General features: G+C 33.2%; 2 protein-coding genes across 2 annotated transcripts in view; one reads left to right on the top strand and one right to left on the bottom strand.

Annotated features, from left to right (window-relative positions):
* Window positions 1–22,452, bottom strand: part of iPLA2-VIA (calcium-independent phospholipase A2 VIA) — a 217,244-nt gene that overhangs the window by 162,799 nt on the left and 31,993 nt on the right. The gene's annotated exons all lie outside the window — the stretch shown is intronic.
* cue (Low-density lipoprotein receptor repeat domain-containing protein cueball) lies at window positions 477–22,448 on the top strand. Its single transcript, XM_089701332.1, has 7 exons — window positions 477–688; window positions 14,903–15,299; window positions 15,382–16,032; window positions 16,253–16,450; window positions 18,873–19,067; window positions 19,433–19,541; window positions 20,499–22,448. Exons 1-7 carry the CDS (start codon window positions 625–627, stop codon window positions 20,610–20,612), a joined length of 1,728 nt encoding a protein of 575 aa, XP_089557458.1. The 5' UTR covers window positions 477–624; the 3' UTR covers window positions 20,613–22,448.

Genomic DNA, 22,452 nt, shown 5'->3' with positions numbered 1-22,452 from the left:
CTAAGTCAATAAAAAAAATATTTTATTCACTAAAATCAAATTGTAAATAAAAAAACCTCAAAGGTGTTAACCCTTTTCTGCGGTAGGTGTGTCATAAATCATTATTAAATGTTAAAATAAACAATCTCAACGAATTCTGTAAATCCATAATTACAAATTAGAAGCAAAGTGAGAAATATGATTAAATAACAAAATTAAACAAGCAGCCTATAAAACTTGTGAATAACATAAAGGTAAGAAACATCTGCGTATAAACCCGCTACTTACATATTTCGAATTTCATCGATCGATCAAAATAAAACTACAAGTAAACTAGAAATCAAAACAAATTGGTACGCATGCAGATCACACATCTAGTGGATTCACTGATTGCTCAGTGATAAGATATTGTTTGGTATGTAAGAACATCAGTGTGTGGGCATGCGCAAAATGTTTTCAATGAACTTATTTGTATTTGGGATCGCGACAGGCGGCTGTGCGATTTTATTTAGTTTCGGTCTAGCACGCGCTACGCGCGGTTGTTACAGAGGCGCGCCCTCTATTTGACATTAGACTGAAACTCGTACAAATAATTCGATGTATCAGTGCATTTACTTAGAGAGTATCCTAAATTTATGAGATAAAATGTGTGCCCTAAAGTGTATTTTTGTTGCTTTCGCCCTTTACATAAACCTCGTTAGCTCCTGGGGTAAGTGTAGTAAAAATCAGCTGATGCATGACTTCAAAACACGTGTGATTTTTTCTGTAGTTACGCAACCGGTAAATGGGTTATTTAAGCTAGATGTTAAAAATTTAATCGAATCTGTATTTTTTGCACATACATTATCTGTGGTGATTTTCGCATGAAAAGTCGATAAGGCGGTAATTCGTTTGGCGCCACGACACCATTGCAAGGGGACCGCTAGTCACGTAGGCCACTTCGAACGGCACGGCTATAGTACGACCGATTTAAAGAGCATCTTGGTTAAACATTACTGTAGGAAGAAGTATCGCAAAGGCATTTAGTAGCATAATACACGTGAAAACGTAAACTGAAAGACGTATGCCGTATGCGGTATTAACCTTTAAATTAATTCACGCTAATATTGTCGTCTGACGATAACAAAAAACAAAAATATATTTTTAAGGCCAAATGAAATAATATCTATTATATCACTTTCCTATTATCTTAAGTAAAATGCAAAAAGTTGAAAACCTTTATAATTAACCTAAATGTAAAAAAGAAAGCAAGAAACTTTTAGAATATAGAAAAAAAAATAACATGTTTATGTAATAAACTGCACAGGATGCAGATGCATTTCACACTCTATGTCCGCCAGACATTATAATAAATAACAATTAACACCATTTTGAACATACAAAATGGGAGTACCTATCTCATGCAGAATTAAAATTTAAATAATCACAACTAGTAATAACTTAGATACTCTTTACTTTATTGTATCTCCTGTCCTATTTAAATGTATTAAGAAGGTGCAGGTTTTATTTGTTTATTACTTCATGATAATATTTATACTGTTTTATGCACTCACTTGTTAACAATTACATACAAGTTAAAGTATGTAATTTCTAGTATAGAAATATACATATCAAATGTTCTGTTTTGAGCTGTCTTATTTAGCAAACTTATATCGAAAATAGGAACTTCCTGATATGTCATTCCTACAATACAACTTATACTTTGTATTCAGTAAGTTTATTTACCGGAAAGCATGGGAGGGTTAATTTTAGTATCATTATTATACATATTATACCTACGCACTTATCCCAAAAAGCTCTATTTTTTTTTAAATATATTATATATGATGGTAGGTATTTTATTAATAGGCAGTACAAAAGAAGTAAAGGTGTATAAAATTGGTTTAATTGTGTAATTAAAATTTTATACAATGATATATTTTTGAAGTTGTGTCATTAATTTTTATAGGTACTTAGTTTCGGTAGCGTTTAGCTACAATTATGTATTCTGTGGTTTCGGTGCAAAGATTTTCATTACTTATGTACCTCAGTACTTATCTATGTTTTAATGTAGGTATTGATTATGGCTCTTTTTTATCCGTATCATTAAAAAAATTTAAAGCTAAGTTTGCATAATATAAGTAGCAAGTAGATTTTTTATTGAAGTAGGTTTTGTAGATACATATAACATACAGTTTAATAAATTATATTTCGGATACCTAATTATAACAAAAACCCTAAACTCCAAAGCATATCAAAGTCATAAATTAATCAATAACAAAATAAATGCAATCTGAGTAATAAACATTATTATTACCTAATTATAAAATCATAAACAATTAATGTTTTTATTACTGTAATAATATCGTTTATCTGGTAGTTTTCCCAGTGAAGAATTAAGACGCCATATTTTAATCTACTAGGAAATTCTATGATCAATAATAGTAATTAACCCTTTCCTGCTTTCTTTGACCTCAGATTAAATTATAGATATGAATAAATAATAATATTCAATAACTTCCTCATAAATGCGAATGATAACATTGATACAGAATCATCAATCTGTAAAGCCTATAAATACTTAAACGGGGAAAATCATTAAAAATTCAATTATGGAAAAAATTCAATTACTAACTTCCCGTTTTTTTTTTAATTTTAAATAATGAATTACTGTCAATCAAAATTCTATTCATCCATCCAAATCCATCCTAATCACAAATAAACAAAACATAACGTTTTGTTATTGATAAATTTAAAATATAAATCATATTAAATACATGTACTATATAAATAATAACTTGAAAAGTATTACGGATGTAAAAAGGTACTAAGTACACATGTATACTGTATATGCTGAATTAATAATTATGTTCTCATTAACTAATCTGTACAACTTGGCCTCACAAATTTCCCTTGATTGTTGCATTTAATTGCAAATCTGCAAAATTTTCAGATCCGTCCATTACGCATAGGTAAAGCAGGCAACAGCACGCAATAATTAACCTTCTAGGCTTTCAAGGAGAATAAATAGATACTATTAAATTATACTTACTAAAGTTACACAGTAGGTACATACCTACTGTTAAAAAAACAGGTGATTACTCAGTATGTAGGAACAAAATTTAAAAAATAAGATTGATACTATGAAAATAAGCTCTACAGACTACAGCTTTAAAATTTTTACAAATTACAATGATAAGTCATTCTCAAATTTCACAATTCTCAAGTTAAACAACTATAAATTAAAAAAACTAAAAAGTTCTAATCAGAAGCGTAGCGTGCCTTGGCGGGGCCCCGTATAAAAATTTGTTTGGGGGCCCTTAGGAAGGGTAAAGATTTCTCACAAAAGCGCACGTTGGGGGCCCCCTTGGCGTGGGGGCCCCGTATAATTGATACGGCAGATACGGCGGTAGCTACGCCTCTGGTTCTAATCTATCTTCCGACGGGCGCTAATTTATCGAAACAAATGATCCGAAAACTGAATATCGAGATTAATGATACTACTTAATTATCATCGAAATTTACAAATAATGATAGTAAGATTCTAGAAATCTGTCCCAAATAACATTTTAAATAGGATGCTAATTGCTCCACGTAACCTTTGATATCTATTGTATTTCATCTGGAACACGGCCATCGAACATAGACAAACATAAACTTGAATACTACGTTTTTAGAATGCCTTTTTTTGGTTGACAAGTTAGTGTAATAACGTTTATTTGTCAGTCTAGGTCAATTCAGTTGTTTTTCATCTCAAGTTCACGCACTGTTATTATTTCAACACTAAAACATAATATTAATATGTATTAGGTACCCATAAATCCAGTCTAGTTTTAAGGATATGTAATAAAGTTATAAAAAGAAACTGCCTTTGGTTTCCTGAAAGATCTTTACCTATACTTATACTTACTACTTATCATGAAAATATTTTCAGACCTAAATCGCATCTTATTCATTATGCATTTTTTTTTTGTTTAAGTTGTTAAACGGAACAATCGATAGCCCAGATTTGCTCAATAGTATAATGTTTAATGCTCCCCGTTCGATTCCCAGAAAACCTATCCGAACCTTCAGCGTTCCACCTTGTAGAACAACTCTCGGTTCAAACTCACCAGTTTTTCGCTTATTGAGAACTAGTGTTGCCAGGTCAAATTTGTTTTAAATCGGTACATCAGGTCAAAAAAATCGGGATTTTGGGTTGTAAATCGGGACAGAAGAAAAACAAGGTATTTTTGAATCCGGGTTCAATTTAATTTTTTTTTTTATTTAATGCGTTTTAAACTTCTGTATTACCCTAAATTAAATATGGATCTATCTTACATAACAAGTACATAATCAGTCTGGCTAGCTAGTAGCTAGACTAGTAGAAATTATAAAATATAATCATTAATCAAACTTTAAGGCCTTGTTCACGAAGATAGCGGGAGCGGCGCGGGAGAACTAATTTTGAATTTCGAACAGTTGAAATTCAAAAATTTTTCGCCCTCGCTCGCTGCTCCCGCCAACTTCGTGAACACGGCCAGAGTACAGAAGAATAAAGTATTTATGTTAATAAGTGATGTGATGTGACGCTGATGTGTGCTATTTTGAATTTGACATAGTGATGTATTGAGTAAAAAATATTGTACACATTTTTTTTTATATTTCGCATTTTGATTTATCGGGACATTTAGCGTCCCGATCAGGTACAAATCGGGACGCGTCCCCAGACCCCTGAAAATCGGGACGTCCCGCGTAAATCGGGACACCTGGCAACACTATTGAGAACCTACAATGAATACCTCACTAAAGTTCCGAACCTTGATATTTTTCACGATAGTTTGCCAATGTTTAAACGAAAAGTGCACAGATCATATCACATCACGTTTTAGAATTAAGCAATATTGAATTAATTTACTTACTTTAGTTGTATAAAACATCCTCATTGACTACATTTATCTTTAGTTTTTCTTATAATGCTGTGTACATCTATAATAGGGTCATGCATTAGAATATTCTTACTTTGTATTTATTATTAAGGAATGATGTATGCGCGATCTGTCGATGTACCCAAATAAATAAATAAATAAATGCATTTATCGTAATAATAATGAATGATAAGAAGTACGTGTTAAGGATTATAATAATTATGACATGCGTTAAATTAATGCAGGTTTGTTTGCTGAACAAATTGCAAACGATATACCTATGTATTAAATAGGCAATAAAATGCAGCTTGGATTAACTACTACCTAAATAACAAGTTTTTTAAAGTAAAAAGTTGATTGAATAACCTCTATTACTTTTTTGACCTAGGCGTGTAAATAATGGGATAAAAAATAAATTTGAAAAAAAATAGATTCAATGTGTAGAAGTAGAAGCACACCATAAACATCCCATGCGTTTCTTTATGATCCGAGAGCAGCTGACATTTAAATTTTGTCAAAATGACGTTCGAAATTTTTAAACCAATTTTTTCGTTACATTATGAACACAAAATCGGCTAAAAAGAAAATGTTATGTTAATCAAGTGTGCCTTCTGCATATCATCGAAAAGTAGCGTAATGTGAAACTTGTTTGATTGTATCGTTTTGCGGCGCGTGTTCGTCACGTACGCCAGGGGGACATTTCACACTATTGTTTATTTTATAGTCTATGGCTCTATGTTCTCACGGGGTTTATGTAAGTCCCATTTGTTTAGTCTATGCGTTAACCTTTTTTGGGACTGCTTCTGTTAAAAATCGAGAGGTATGATCGTAAAATGGATGTTTATTTAGCTATTTATTATAATTTCGCTACGTCTGTTATGTTAGTTGGCGTTTCTATTATGGTAGATAATATAATATGGTAAGACATGTTCTATACTTACACTTGAACTTTCTCCGGTCATGTCGGTATTGTATTCAAACTTCTATCTTAAGTACAAAATGCCCTTGTGTTTTCGCATGTGTATGTGAATATTTTGCGGATTAGTGTCATTGAGGTTGATTGTATTGTAAGTCGGTCAGTAGGACATTTTCAAGTAAGATAGAAATGCGTAAGTTTTTGTTTGCGCTTAAGACACAAGAATACACTATTTTTATGAATTCATTTATCATATTTCCGGCAGCCTCCGCAATTAATCCATGTTTGATCATTTTTATCTCTTACGAAAAATGACTTATTTACATATTACGAATTTTGTTTATTTTATTTAGAAGGTACCTACACAAGGGTAAGTTCTGAACTTGAAAACTAAACCATGGTATTTCCTAGGTATTTATTGTACTTAAAAATTAAATGACTATCTGTTCCGTGATAAATTATCAAATTCCGCATTCAAACGTGACCTTAGTTATCTTATCAAAAAGATACACTTATCCCTAACGATGTCTTGATAAAAATTATCCATAACGCGAAAATAATTCGCTCATATAGGTATAACATCGGTGTTTATTGAATTTTACACGTGATGTGAAACGTGCCTATGAAATATTCATGTGCCGATTGTCCTATCTCCAAATTTTAATTCCGATCATCGTATTTACTATCTTTGAAACAAGCAAGTACGTCATAAAGTTATTTAGGTACTCAAATATTATTGAAATAAAATAAAGGTGGAGGAATAATAAATGTAAAGAATCTCGAAAAAAGTTGTACCTATACAGTGTTACTCAGTCAATATATTATCTAGACATAGAGATGTGGGGGCTTGTTATGTGCGGGTGTAATAAAAGATGAATAACTACGCAAAGGTTATATTTCGTTAACTACATATATTTACTCGGTATGTGTATTAGGCAATTCGCTACTTGGAATTTGTAACGGAACCTCAGTATCTGCCCCAGATGTCGTATCACTATCATCATTCAAATAATATGCAGGTCTTAGACGGTCTACAGATATTCTAACTTTCCTGCCAGTCATTTGAATATAAAATACCTTTTCCTCTCGACTCAACACACGATAAGGACCGTCGTATGTTGGTTGTAAAGGCTTACGTACTGCGTCGTTTCTTACAAAAACATAATCGCACTTTTCTAAATCGGGGTGTATAAATATGTTCCGTCTTTCATTCTGCCTAATAGCTACTGACTGATATTTCCTAATAGTATCTCGTAATTTACTTACATACTCAAGACTGCTATCTATTTCTAAACTAGATTTTTTATCGTAATAATCACCTGGTAATCGTAAAGTTGTTCCGTACGTAATTTCTGCTGCGCTTATGCCGGTATCACTTCTTACTGCTGTTCTAAGTCCTAGCAACACAGTTGGTAATTCCGTAACCCAAGATGATGTTATATTGCATAAACGAGCCGTTAATGCCGCTTTAAGCGACCTATGCCAACGCTTTACCGCCCCGTTACTCTGTGGGTGGTAAGGTGTCGTACGCAACTTATTAATACCTAATAACTTCATTAGTGTAGCAAATAATTGACTTTCGAATTGGCGTCCTTGATCGCTTGTTAGCTTTTTCGGACAACCGAAACGAGAGATCCATCCTTCATATATTACACGCGAAATCGTTTCAGCAGTTATATCTTTCGTAGGAAAACATTCTGGCCATCGCGTCCCCCTATCAACTATGGTAAGGCAATACCTAAAACCTTCGGGTGAAGTGGGTAAAGGTCCAATCAAATCAACATGAATATGTTCAAACCTATCGCACTGCAGAAACGATCCTAAACCTGACATTGTATGTCGATTAACCTTTGATCGTTGACATTCAATGCATGTTTTAGCCCATTGGCCAACATCGCGATTCATATTTGGCCAATAAAAACGATTTTGAATCAATTTGCGTGTAGTCCTTATTCCGGGATGACATAAATTATGTACACTATCAAAGGCAATACGTCGAAATTTATCAGTCAAATAGGGTCTAATTTTATCATTATCTAAATTACAATAAATAAATGTACCGCTTTCAGGTAACATAATTTTCTTTAACCTATTATTAGCGTCTTTCGAATTAGATAATTGCAACATATAAGAATCCTGTTGTTGATCCTTAGCAAGTTCCGCGTAATCTATTACAGTGGGACAACTTATTGTTGCGACTCGTGATAACGAATCCGCAACGACATTATCTTTCCCACTTACGTGCCTCAAATCCGTTGTGAACTCACTAATGAATATCAAGTGTCGTGTACGTCTGGGTAACTCTTTCTCGCTATTTACTTTAGAAAATGCATAAATTAACGGTTTGTGATCCGTATACACCGTTAACTGTCGTCCTTCGACCATATTCCGAAAATGACGAATAGCCAAGTAAATTGCTAATAACTCCCTATCATACGTACTATACTTGCGTTCAATCTTAGATAGATTCTTAGAAAAATAACCTACCTACATGAGTATCCAATGCGTCCGTCATAAGTGTGAGCGATGCATCGGCCTTAGGGTGCTAAAAAAATCTGCACTTTATAAACAAAAACATAAGTTGAGTTACCTTGGCGATAATAAATAACCATTTATACGGTCGCCGTAAACTAAGATCTAAAGTCATTAACTTAGTACCAAATGTCTTAATTACACTAAACTACACTCTATAATCACTACACAGTACACTCACTCGCGGATTGGTTATTTTTCGACACTGGTAAAATTATTAAAAGTCGGCTCTCCTGCTGCTTCTGCCACGCACAAGGTTGACGATAGTACAATCTGGCGATATGCTTAAAGCAGTAATGAAAAAACATAGCCAATTGGGATTTTTCTGTTTTGATATCCCTGCACGATCGCGACTTCGGGATGCGGAGCGATGCGTGCGATTTCCGTATCTTCGACCGCTAAACGATTTGCCTCTCGAGCCTGCACATTCCAGCTGGTTTACCCGCTGCTTTAGTTGTGCCAAATGCTCGAGAAGGTTTAACTGTACCGACGAAACTGCTGTAACTGGAACTGCCGGATTCATTTTTAATTGTTAACAAACGATATCTATGCAATTCACTGTTCACTACTAATCGTCGGGAGTCACCAATGTAGGGGCTTGTTATGTGCGGGTGTAATAAAAGATGTAATAACTACGCAAAGTTTATATTTCGTTAACTACATATATTTACTCGGTATGTGTATTAGGCAATTCGCTACTTGGAATTTGTAACGGAACCTCAGTATCTGCCCCAGATGTCGTATCACTATCATCATTCAAATAATATGCAGGTCTTAGACGGTCTACAGATATTCTAACTTTCCTGCCAGTCATTTGAATATAAAATACCTTTTCCTCTCGACTCAACACACGATAAGGACCGTCGTATGTTGGTTGTAAAGGCTTACGTACTGCGTCGTTTCTTACAAAAACATAATCGCACTTTTCTAAATCGGGGTGTATAAATATGTTCCGTCTTTCATTCTGCCTAATAGCTACTGACTGATATTTCCTAATAGTATCTCGTAATTTACTTACATACTCAAGACTGCTATATATTTCTAAACTAGATTTTTTATCGTAATAATCACCTGGTAATCGTAAAGTTGTTCCGTACGTAATTTCTGCTGCGCTTATGCCGGTATCACTTCTTACTGCTGTTCTAAGTCCTAGCAACACAGTTGGTAATTCCGTAACCCAAGATGATGTTATATTGCATAAACGAGCCGTTAATGCCGCTTTAAGCGACCTATGCCAACGCTCTACCGATTCATTTTGAATTGAATTTTTATTTAATCAATAAATTAAATAATCACTATCAATTAATATCACACACAATTAATATCATAATACCACACATAATACATAATTATATAAAAGCAATACATATAACCTAGACTTTCAAGTAAAATAGAAATATGGGAATTGACGTCAATGTTACGGGAATCCTAGTTGAGAATCAGCAGGAGCGTAGATATAAATTTACAAATGTTGTTTATGTGAACTCAATACACAACAAATTCTGTATAATGTCACATTTCCATACAGCAAAGTCATCTGTGTGTTTATTTGATGTAAAAATAATGCTTAGTGGCGGGCAGCTGTTAGTGGTAGTTTATAAATAAATAATTAATAAACTTGAGACTTGAGAGGTGTCAAGGGACCAAAGGGACACTCGAATAGAATGAAGTTCTATGAGATAGAGAGAGAGGGAGACAGACAGAGACAGACTTTTCGTCTTAATTTTTTACGTCAAGCTTCGGATAAGGAGCTTCGTTCTTAAACATAGAAATCTAAATAACAAGACACATAGAAGTGCTATAATGTCATAATTCGTATGAAAACCGCTGTCGCCAAAATGAACACATTCAAACCGAAAGCTAAACAGTACACACAAGTAAACTATGCCTTTTATTGGACAGGATGATTTTAGTGAAAACTAGCTTATCTATTAAATTAAGCTTTTGAATATGTATCCTAACTCACGAATTTACGGTTTATTTTAGAATAACATCCCTAAGTATATGAGACTTTTTGCTCCAATACGAACAAACGTGATAATAAGAATGGTCGACTGTGTCATTCATTGTTATTTCGATTACTATGGTGACACTCGTAATACTTGTAAATATTCTATAATTTTAAGGAAAAACGGCATTATTTCTAAAAAAAAATATTTTCCGATGAAATATTATTCCTTTATAAGTATAATAACAACTTGTGGAATAATTTCCGCAATGGGAATTGCTGAAACACACCATGTATACACTCATACGTCTCCAGAGCAACTGAACAGTGACGAATGCACTGGTGATGTGCAAATCACCTGAGTGGCGACAAGGTCACGCACGCTTACGACTTCTAGTGTCTTGTTATTTAGATTTCTATGTTCTTAAAACTTCGTTCCAATAATGTTATAAATTGTAAATTATTATTTTTTTTAAGAAAATTTTTAAGATTTATCAATACAGTTACATGAATCATGATCTAACCGTAAATGGCGAGCCAAAAAGATTATTTAAATTTAAATTTTGTTGTTTAACTTATTATACGAATATGTGATAAATATACAACTACATAATATAAATACATAATACGGATATCACACGGATATATGATTGTCACGTATGGCGGATATTTCTGTGCGACAGATTGGGTATATGTTGGGGATAATGGTTAATTAATTCAAACAAAAATAATTTACGTAAGTGTATACAGTTGTCATTTTAATTGATTTAAAATGTTGGGAAATACTTGGATATATAATTAAATTAACAATAATTAAGGATATGGTTTCAAATTTCAATACAGTTTTCCTCGTAATTAGGTATAGAAATAACGACTGAAAATTTTCTATATAATATGGTTATTTACAGGAAATTAAAGATAATCATAATTTTTACAGTACCTACATTGTTAATTGATATCGATACCTACTCCTTTTTCTGGGTACAAATCAAGTAAACAATATTAATTTATCTATGTACTTTATGTATTCAAGCGGTTCAATGCAATACATATTAATATGCACAAATAAACATTTTCCTATTAGTTCACTTCCTTCTAGCAATCGATCTTATTCTATAACAATACTTCTTACTATTAACTAGATATTTACTATTATTATATTTTACTAGATTTCCGCTCGCGGCTTCGCCCGAGTTTTCAAAGGAAAACCCGCATAGTTCCCGTGGGATTTTCGGGATAAAAACTATCCTATGTGTTAATCCAAGTTACCCTCTATATGTGTGCTAAATTTCATTGTAATCGGTTCAGTAGAATTTGCGTGAAAGAGTAACAAACACACACACATCCTCACAAACTTTCGCATTTATAATATTAGTAGGATTACAATGGTAATGGTAGGTACTGTTTGGTTATCTATATTATGTATATTGTGTATCTATATTAGATATCTTTCAAAATAGACGCGTAAATCAAACCGGTTTAATAAATTATTCGTTGACGTATATAATGTGGGTTAATTTAATTACAAAAAGTGTAAATAAGCTCACGCATAATAATGACGTTTTACACTTGTACCAAAAATAACACAAAAAAATCATACTAGGTACCTAATGGATGTTTCATATTAAAAGTAGGTACCTATAAATAAAAAAATCATATATTTTACTGAAGAATCTTATAAACTAAACAAGTTTGTACAATAAAATTTGTCTCGTATTGATCTATGTACATATTTTTAGCAATTTCCTGTGTAAATGATATCCTATTTGAATGCCTTGTATTGTACGTTGTCATATATTTTTGTTATTTACGATGTTTTCTTGGGCTTTAAATGCAGTAATTTCATAAAAGATCTTCTTGTGTAGGTATTTGTTTAGTTAACAATATTATTTTATATAAGAAAAAAAATGTTTTCGTATACTTAGGTATTTTTATTTTATTTTTTATTAAGTATGTGAATATTTTTTTGTTATTAAAGTTCATACCTCCGTGTCCGCTGTAAATATTTCAATTAGGTAGAAACATTTTTATTTCTTGAAAAATAGATAGAATTTATTATTTAACTCAGTATATTTAATATACATATAAAAATAGCATTATTTATTACTTTATTACATGTAATAAAGTAATAAATAATGCTATTTTTATGTATCTTTTATTATAATAAACATGTAAGTAGATATATACCTACCGGTATTTTATGAAACATTAAATAAAGAAGAAAATAATAATTACATAAAGCTATAGTTGCCTCTTACACCAAATAAAATTAGCATGTTTATTAGTTACTCAATAATTTGATTGACTTATTATATAACTCTTAACAACAATGTAAACACAATTAAATAGGTGTTGTAAATTATAATGTGTTATTTTTATACTTATTGTTATTATTTATTGACTTTCTTTTTAATTACAATTTATTCTCTTTTTATCAGCGACACTTTGAAAGCGTTAAAATAAGTAATGAGTTCTTGAATTAAAAACAATACATCTTTATTATTATAACACGATTGTTTTGTTTAATGCGATTTATTTATAATCTACTAGCTTTCCGCCTGCGGCCTCGCCCGCGTTTTCAAAGAAAAACCCGCATAGTTCCCGTTCTCGTGGGATTTCCGGGATAAAACCTAGCCTATGTTGCTCAGTGAAGATGCAGCTTTCTAATGGTGAAAGAATTTTTGAAATCGGTCCAGTAGTTTATGCGTGAAAACCATACATAACCATACATAAGTATAAATAAACCGGCATTAATTAGTTTCAACTGTATCGCGTTGTTATTTCTGAAAGTAAATATAAACAATATGTCGAAGGACAGGATATAGATTAAAAATACAATAATAATTGCGAGTCGATAGATATTAATTTCAAATATTAAATAACATTATTAAATATCTAGACAGCATTTTTGTTTTCGATTTAATTATCTTACTAAACTTTTTGCTAATCTTATCCCTACTAATATTATAAATGCGAAAGTAACTCTGTCTGTCTGTCTGTACTCTGTTACGCTTTCCCGCCCGATTTTGATGAAATTTGGCACAAACAATCTTTAGACCCTGAGAAAGAACATAGGCTACCTTTTATCAAAACACCACGCGGGAGAAGCCGCGGGCGGAAGCTAGTATTTTATAATTGTCCTGCAGAAGCCGATAATCAGTTTTTGATAAATAAATTGACTACGAAAGAACGTTGTTTATTACTCAATGAAATTGTATAGGGATTTGTTATTTTAATTAATTATTTACGTGTTTTACTGAACCGTATCGTAACTTGTGCAAGAGGCATTGTAAGTAGGTACCTAATTACTAATTAGTATTTTGTTGAAATAGGTACTTACTATTGTTTTAGATTGTTTGTACTAAGTAATAAGTAGGTACTAATGGCTAAATAAGTATTCGTTTATGTTTTAATATCTATTATCTTATTGTTGATTCTGATAGATAATATTATTATGTTTTTGATTTCGCATCGTCTTATCTTATACTAAAAGAATGTGCAATTGCCGTAACAATTTCATCCATTTTTTTAAAAACATAATTCGTTACATCTCATTACAAGATTTATCATTTATTATAATAATTATCAATAAGGTTTATTTTTGTAATTTAAACACCTTATCATTATAGTATCTACTATCAAGGCTTGACCGTCTTTATTGAAATTAAACATTTACATACAAGATAAGTATCTATACGTACGTAATTAACAATTTGTGCGCGCGTCATTGCCTACGAAATGATCTAGTTGGTTACGCTTCGCTTGGGTGTTTTCCAAACGTCTCGTGATTAGTACATTTGGTATGAAGTAATTGTTGGCTGATAACAGCTCTGCTCAAGGTCCCCTTGAATACACACCCTCTAGGCTAAATTTAGACTTTCATTGAGTATACGGTTAATTAATTAGTTAATTTTCATAAGAAAACCTAAACAGGTTGAAGGTATTGGGCTAAAATCGAAACCGTTACCTACTTGATAAAAATTGGTTTTTGCGACGTTGATGAGTTTAATTAATCCATACTAATATTATAAATGCGAAAGTAACTCTGTCTGTCTGTCTGTTACTCAATCACGCCTGAACTACTGAACCAATTTGCATGAAATTTGGTATACCTAGATATGTTTTGATACCCGAGAAAGGACATAGGATAGGTTTTATCCCGGAAATCCTACGGGAACGGGTTTTTCTCTGAAAACGCGGGCGAAGCCGCGGGCGGAAAGCTAGTTACTTAGATAAAAACGTTTAACTACAAGAATATTAAGAACGGAGGCTGGATATTTCATGGAAAGTTTCACTTCTAAAGTAAATAAAAAATATCCGATAATGAAAAAAACTTACGTCACTGTACAAATAAGTTGCTTGTTAATATGTAGATAAGTAAATTGTAGTTACGTAACTCGTGTGATCAACCCCAACATTATCGCAGTTGGTCATTGGACTCGATCCATAGAATTCATTTGCCAAAATATGCTGGTGTCGATGACAGAAATAATCGCCAATACTTACGTAGGAAGTTATTTGCGAGATATCAGAGTTAGAGGCTATCGATACGGTCATTACGGTCAAAACCATACATACCATAAAACAATTATCATCAGCGATTCCACGAATTGAGATTTTATTGTATTTTTTTTGTTCCAGACATTGCAATCACGACAGGGGACCAATTAGAATTTTACACAAACAAAACAAAGACGAAAAATGAAGGCGAACGTTTCAGAGATCTCACAGCCTTGGCGTATGATGCCGTCCACAATATGTTGCTATTCGTCGATAAACAAAACGATAATGCGTCTATATTTAGCTTCAACTTAGCAACGAAGAAATACCAACCACTGGTCGGGAGACGATCTTACGAAAACATTCAAGGAATAGCCTTTGATCCTATTACTGGAAAACTTTTCTGGACGGACACAAATGAAAGAAGTATATACTGGACTTCTTTATGGCCAAGATCAAAGAAAGATATCTATGGAAAGGTCCTTATCAAAATGGATTATGAGATACCGAGAGATATTGCCGTCGATAGTTGTAGAGGGTAAGTAAACAACTACGTTAAATTTACGTTAATATTTAGCTCTGTTTATATATAACAAATTATAATTAATTTGTAATTCTAGATACATCTACTGGACCAATACAAATATTACCAAACCGTCCATTGAAAGAGCAAGATTTGACGGCAGTGAAAGGAAAATCATCATTGACACAGATATCCACATGGCAGTAAGCATTGCAGTCGATCAGAGGACAAGCAAATTATATTGGGCGGACGATAAAGAGGGTATACATTATGCGATCGAAACATCCAATTTAGATGGATCTGGAAGAAGGAAAGTGTTAGTGGGAACATATCATCAGCCAAACGCACTGGCCGTATCCAAAGATTCTATTTACTGGGTCGACTGGGGCTTCAAATCCGTGTGGAAAATCGATAAAGACGCTCCGCCCTATACGGACCCAGAAGAGATTATTACTTTCAACAATGAAGTACCCTTCGGCATAGTCGCCAATTACGATATTGCGGATCAAACAAAGGGGATTGAGGAGTGTAAAAACCTAATGGAATACGCACAAAATAAGTCTCAAATCAACGAATCTTTCACAATTCCAACTGACGCTGGATTGTTTTGTTTGCACGGTGTCAAGAATGGTACTGAATGCAAATGTTCTTTGGGGTATTCTGGCGATCGCTGTGAGGTGTATTTGTGTGAAAACTTTTGCCTCAACGGCGAATGTACCGTGACTTCAGAAGGACAGCCTACCTGCAGGTACCGTCAGATTGTAATTTAAATATTTTTGTTTTGTTTATTATGCATTGTGCATTGTTCTGTTTGTTTATTTTGTTTGAAATGTTTTAAAGATATTGTTATGGACATTCAAGAATAGAATAAACAAACGATTGGTATCATTCATATATTTCAATGTGTCTAATAATCTATTCAATATTGTAATGCAGTACCTAGTATCTAAACTGTGTTTTTATTTAAGGTGCAAACATGGTTTCTCTGGAACAAGATGCGAGGTCAACGAATGTAAAGGATACTGTTTCAATGGTGGAATATGTACAATGGAAAACTCACAAATACCTACTTGTTCATGTAAAAATAATTTTGAAGGGAATAGATGTGAGATGAAAAAAGTACCAATCGTTGAAACAATTCCCCCTGTTTTAAAGGAAACTTGCAGGTAATTTCCTTAATTAATGATTAAGAACATATTTTTGTTTTCAGTTACTTTAACGCTAACAAGCTTTTCAAAAATACCTTATTAAACAATTTTTTGTAATAAAATAAGCAAAACAAGTTATTAAAATGTTATACAATGATCGAATCGGTTTTTCAAATGATAATTAATTGAATGACGCGTAAAATTTTCTTAGTAACGTTCATTCAATAATCAATATCTTATAATAATAAATATTCATTTGACATTCGCTAAAATTATCTAACAAGAAACCGGGACAAATGATTCGCCAATGTCAAGAGTAAAGGCACGACAAGTATTGTTCTGTGTGGGAATTGGAAAATCAAGATTTTTTTACAGTTCAATGTTAACAATATAATCATTAACGCAGAAACTACTTGACCGAGTTTGATGTTACTGTGAGCGTTTAGTAGCATTGCTAACCCATGTTGAACTTAATTTAATTAGGTATATAGTGATTAAAGAAGAAGTCTTAATGTTAGATGAGCACTTAAAATTTTATGAAGTTGATTTTAATTTTATATTTTGTGATTAAGACCTTGATTTGTGGTTTGAACCTGCGGAAATGTTATACAATATAATCATTAATCATTCCTATGTACATTGAAAGTTAGTAAATATTTCGTAATGCTCCAAATTAATATTGTATCTTGAATAATTACGTTATATATTCATCCTTTTCATTAATATCGCAAGGTTTCTGTTAAGCGCGTCACACACGGTGAAGATACTATAATATTTTATCCGGTATCAGCGTTCTGACCAACATTTTTCTTTTTGTCATTGCGTACTAAGACCCCTTTTTTTTTTTTTTTTTTTTTTTATAGTGGGGAAATCTTCTTAGATACCCCCGGCTCCCGGGGATGGAGCCGTGGTTATGTCGGATTTTTACCGACTAAAACCCCACTCTGTTCCATCGCGCTGCTTTGGACGGAACTGCGGGAACGGTTACGACTCTACCGCGTGTCCCGCCCAGCAGATGCCCGTTTCCAGGCCCACCACTAGAACCCCCCTCGCTGGCGGCTGCTGGAACGAAGGCTTACGCCACCAACGCGCAGACAATGGATCTTTCCCCGCTCCATCATCCGCGTTCCCCCGAACCCCCGACCCCATCACCGTCCGGCCGGAGGGTGCACGCCGGAAGGTCCTCCGATGTGTGAAATACACGTCGGGGGACCCTCCGGCGCACTTTTATAGAGATTACCTCGCAGCCCCCACCTCACCAGAGGTGGCGGCCCTCGGTCCGGCCCCACGGACCGGATTACGAGTTGGCAGACGGCCGTTTTACAGCGGCCGCCGCCCCACACCTCTCTGCAGGAGTCTCCGCACGTCATCACAATGACGCGTCGGGATCCCGCCCTCCGCTGCACGGCGTGGCTTGCTAAACCAGCGAGCCCGCCGCGCCGCGACCTCTGGCCGCCATCCACCGCCGCATAAAAGCCGGCTCCTCTCTGGTCCACAAACAGGACCTCTGCCGTCGGGTCAGTCGAGGCTTTCCAACCCCAACTGCCGTTCAGCGCCACCCTTGCCTAGTGGACACGGGGTCCGCCAAGCCACGACCTCTGGTCGCCATCCCACGCCGCACACAGCGGCCGCTGGGCCACACCTAGCCCTGGCCGTCGGGCCGGTCGAATCTCCCCGACTCTAAACCAGCCGTTCAGCCCCTCGCTGGTCCAATTTCGCTTCACTCAGAGGGCCATAACTCTGAGCTACTGAGCCCCTCCGCCGCGACAAGGCCTGGACCGTTGGGGGGGCGTACTAAGACCCCTGTAGAACCGCCATCCTGTTACAAATGACCCGAAATTTTGTGTGTGGTTAGGTTTTTTCTTAAAAACTACTTTTAAATGTAAAATCTAGTTAAACTATGTATTTACGTAGATAGGTACTAGATAAATTCCACACTTCATTGCTACCATATTTGTAATGGGAATTAGGACAATTTAAGTCGTAAAATTAAAATTAAAATTAAAAATTAAAAAATCTTTATTACAAATAAATTAAAACAACATACAAATTAGCTACCTATTTCGCGCACTTGCTATAACCTGTAAGGTCATTCGTATTGTATTGTTATTGGTAGTTATAAAACCTCTTTATGTACACTTATAATTATTGTGCTTATAATCATAAAATGTTAAATAGTATTTTCGTAGGTAACTAGGTACCTTTACAATTTTAATATGTTTATTTATAGCAACACATATTTAAACACTTTATACCGGAATCGGTTTATTTTATTTTTGTCTTAATCCTCAATAATACCTCTTTTTAAAAGCAAGTCGGTTTCCTGAAATAACATTACTTACGCAGATGGTATTTTTGGAAAACCCCACAAACAGTTAAAAAATAAACCGCGAATATCTTTTATTGTATGAATGCTACATAATAAATTATTTTATTACAGTTGCGAAAAGGAAAACAAAACAAACACACAACAAGATACGCTAACAGTCAGCGACGACGTGTTCGTCGACTCTTGCGCCGGCTGGGATAATGTACGGGACCCAATTCTCATGGTTCTGGGGATACTCTGCGGGCTCCTGTGCTTGGTTTGCGCTTACCTCATTACGAAGGTCTTGCAGTTGAAGAAACGGCCAAGGTATGTGTCTATAATTAATAATTCATGTATTTTTATTTTTTTTAATCTTTAAATTTTATTTAAAGGGGTAATCAATGTATTTATGATAAAATTGTGTGTTCATGTTAGAATAGACTTCTTTTAAAAGGGTGGATGTAATTATTTCGAAGTTTAATATGTGCATAAAAATTTTAATGCTCAAGGGCTACTCGATTTTAAAATAGGTGCTAACGGATAGGTAGGCGAAGCAGAGAACTGCAGAGCTATATAGTTTCTATAGCTGTGACATTCTACAGTACAATGTACAAACATGTACAAAGCTGACCCTAAGTTATTTTATATTAATAATTCTTCTAATACATAATAATTCATTCATTCATTCACAGGATCAAGAAGCGTATAATAGTGAACAAGAACGTGACGCCGCTCACAGCTCGCCCCGACCAATGCGAGATCACGATAGAAAACTGCTGTAACATGAATATTTGTGAAACTGTAAGTAAAAACATAAAATGAATATTCGGTATTGAGTGAAAAAAAGTAATTTGATACTTTCTTACTAAAAATACTATGTAATAAGTACTTTTGAGCTTGTATACAATTAGCAAATATGGTGAAGCAGCAATGATACCAAATGCCCTAGTGCCATTGAAAGAATAATGGTTATCTTTTTATTAGTGAAAACTTTGCTAAAACATAATTTTGTAAGATTCACTTTAAATTTAATAGAATTTTAGCACACATAGCTTACCTAGGTACCTACATGACACAAAAGGTGACCTAGGTACCTTAATATATTTTTGAAATAAAAGTCTTGTAAAATTGCGTTTTCATGAAATATACTATTTACTAGGTACTGTTTATTTATGGAATGCAATATAAATACATATTACTAATTATCTTTACAAATTAACAGCTAGCTGTTTTAATAACAAGTACATAAGTAATAACAAAAGTAAACATACAATACTTGATTAAACGCACGTAGGCACACCGTAATATAAATGTTGCCACTATAAAAATTATCAATTAAATCGCATGATATTTCTAGAATAATGTTATTTGTATGATAATGACAGCAATTAATACTGGGTCAAAAGTCATTAGTTACGTAGGTATCAGCAAAACATTTATAGTAAGAGTTCGCGGATTGTAAAAAAGTCAATAACAGCTTTGATATGTTTTCACATTTTGCTTTCCTCGTAGATTTCGCTAGATTGACTTTTTTTTGTCTCATAAAAATTGATAAAAATTCAAATGTCTATTAGGGTAAAGGTTCACGAACTAATAATGGCATAATAAGTAGAATTACGAGTCTTAGCTATCTTAGAACGTGATAAAAAGTAAGCTGTATCGCATCCGAAATTAATAGTCTTGTCAAATAAACTTCATTTGCTATATGAACCTTCGTTTATATTCACCATAACATTAAAAATTATATTTTTGTTACAGCCATGTTTCGAACCCAAATCTACAATAAGGCCGAGTCTAATGAACTCAAAGCCGGGAAAGGAAGAAAAGAGAAATCTAATCGCCAATATGGAAAATCCGGACGACATGTATTAACACTAGATACTTATTTCTGTACTTAAGTACGGTTTGGTAAAAAATCCAAAGGTTTACCTAACATATTGTGATATTCGTTATAGGAAGGCGAACATTTATTTTAAATTGTCGTCAAATTGTGCTCAGGTTTGAAAAACAATACGCGTGAAATAATGTTTATATCGACGGAACTTTTTTACTTTGTAATACTTAGATGTTATTTTAAATAACTTAAAATCTGAGTACAAGCGAACTAGATTTTAGGTTATCAATGTACAATAAGAAAGTCTAAAATGAAGTCTGTTAGTTATTAAGTAAAATGATTTTGTAGAAATTTTCTTTTTCGAACACACCGTGCCTTTCTGTAGAGTTGTGATTATTTTATTGCACACATATTCATCAAAATAATGCTATTTAATTAGCTCTCGTTGGCTGTCAAAAGATTGAAAAAAGAAAAATCGTTTTTATAGCTTAAAATTTAGAGCTATTATCGTGCCAAATAATTATTTTATTGAATTGACATTAATGTAATAATATCTTATTATTAATTTGATTTTAATCATTGATTTAATATTTTGTTTCATTTTTATTTTCATATCATCATGTTTAAACGGAAATCGATTTTATAAGATGAATCGATTGCATTCGGTTGTATAAAAGGCTTAACTTTACTCTTGCCTTTTTTAGTTATTTAAGTTTGAAAACAACGTCATTTCTTTTAAAAGAATTTTGTGTTCATATCAATAATTGTGTTCTTATAAAACTATGAGTTGTATGCAATATGTGAGCGTGCGCGATGGGCCCTACTATTGTAGTGCAGCTATTTATTAAACTAAACAAAAAAGCCTTAATAATTTAATGAACTTTTATGTGCTTAGAAAACAAAATATGGTATCCCTGCACCTGGTACGAAGTTTTTACAACTATTTGCTTGAATATGGCAATAAAATCTGTCCTTATTTTGTTGCCATATTACGAAGCGTACCTTAATTTTTAATTAGGAGAATGCAATAAAATTCACGTTACTTAACATTTAACTGTAAGGTAAAATTACTGTATATCTAAGATCATACGTTTGAACGAAAGAGTCTTTCTTAAAAATATATATTTTATATCTCACACTAATGAGATACATTTGAGCTTCATTTAATTTGAACATCCATTCCAACATTATATACATTTTATATTATAATTAATGTACTTATACAATTCTTTAAGAATGTAAAAAGGATATCAACATTATTTTTGTTCTGTATTTGCTTCGCATATTAGTGGCTTTATGTATCGAGTGAGATTTAGTAGCGGTCCAAGGCACTTACGTTTGTTTATCTGTGCCTCTTTTTCCACGTTGAAAATGCACTGAATGTTAGTCTTGTAATAATTTACGTTCCTATAATTTTATTTAGATATTTACTAAATTATGCAACAAATTTGTTTTTTGGCTTTTATTTTATTTACTGAACCATAGATAACATTTTACTTTTGACATTTGAAGATTGCCAGTCACAAATCGAGTTTCAAGTGTAATTTGTGAATCTCACACTTATTTATGTTTATTTTATTCAAAATTGAAAACGGTTGGCAAATATTTTTAAGTATTAACAAGCAAATTATTTATGAAAACCCAAAGACACTGTTAACCGCTAGAGGCACCTTACCATTATTTATTATTGGCATAGACAAGCATATAGGTGGTACTTAGTTGTGTAGTTAGAAAATTTATATCATAATAGATTTAGCTTAGTTCGTGGATTAATAATATCCACATGAGAAATGTGATATTATTGAGTCTTTGTATAAGCCTCTTTTAGATATAAAAATATGTTTTATTATAAAAATAAAGTGCTTTGCAAAGGATACT

Source organism: Colias philodice, chromosome 12 (assembly GCF_061535455.1).
Source record: "Colias philodice isolate Cphi_HAF_F1 chromosome 12, ilColPhil1 Martin Lab GWU primary, whole genome shotgun sequence".
Classification (NCBI taxonomy): domain Eukaryota; kingdom Metazoa; phylum Arthropoda; class Insecta; order Lepidoptera; family Pieridae; genus Colias; species Colias philodice.
Note: the sequence above shows the minus strand (reverse complement) of the source record. Positions and strands in the feature narration are given on the sequence as shown.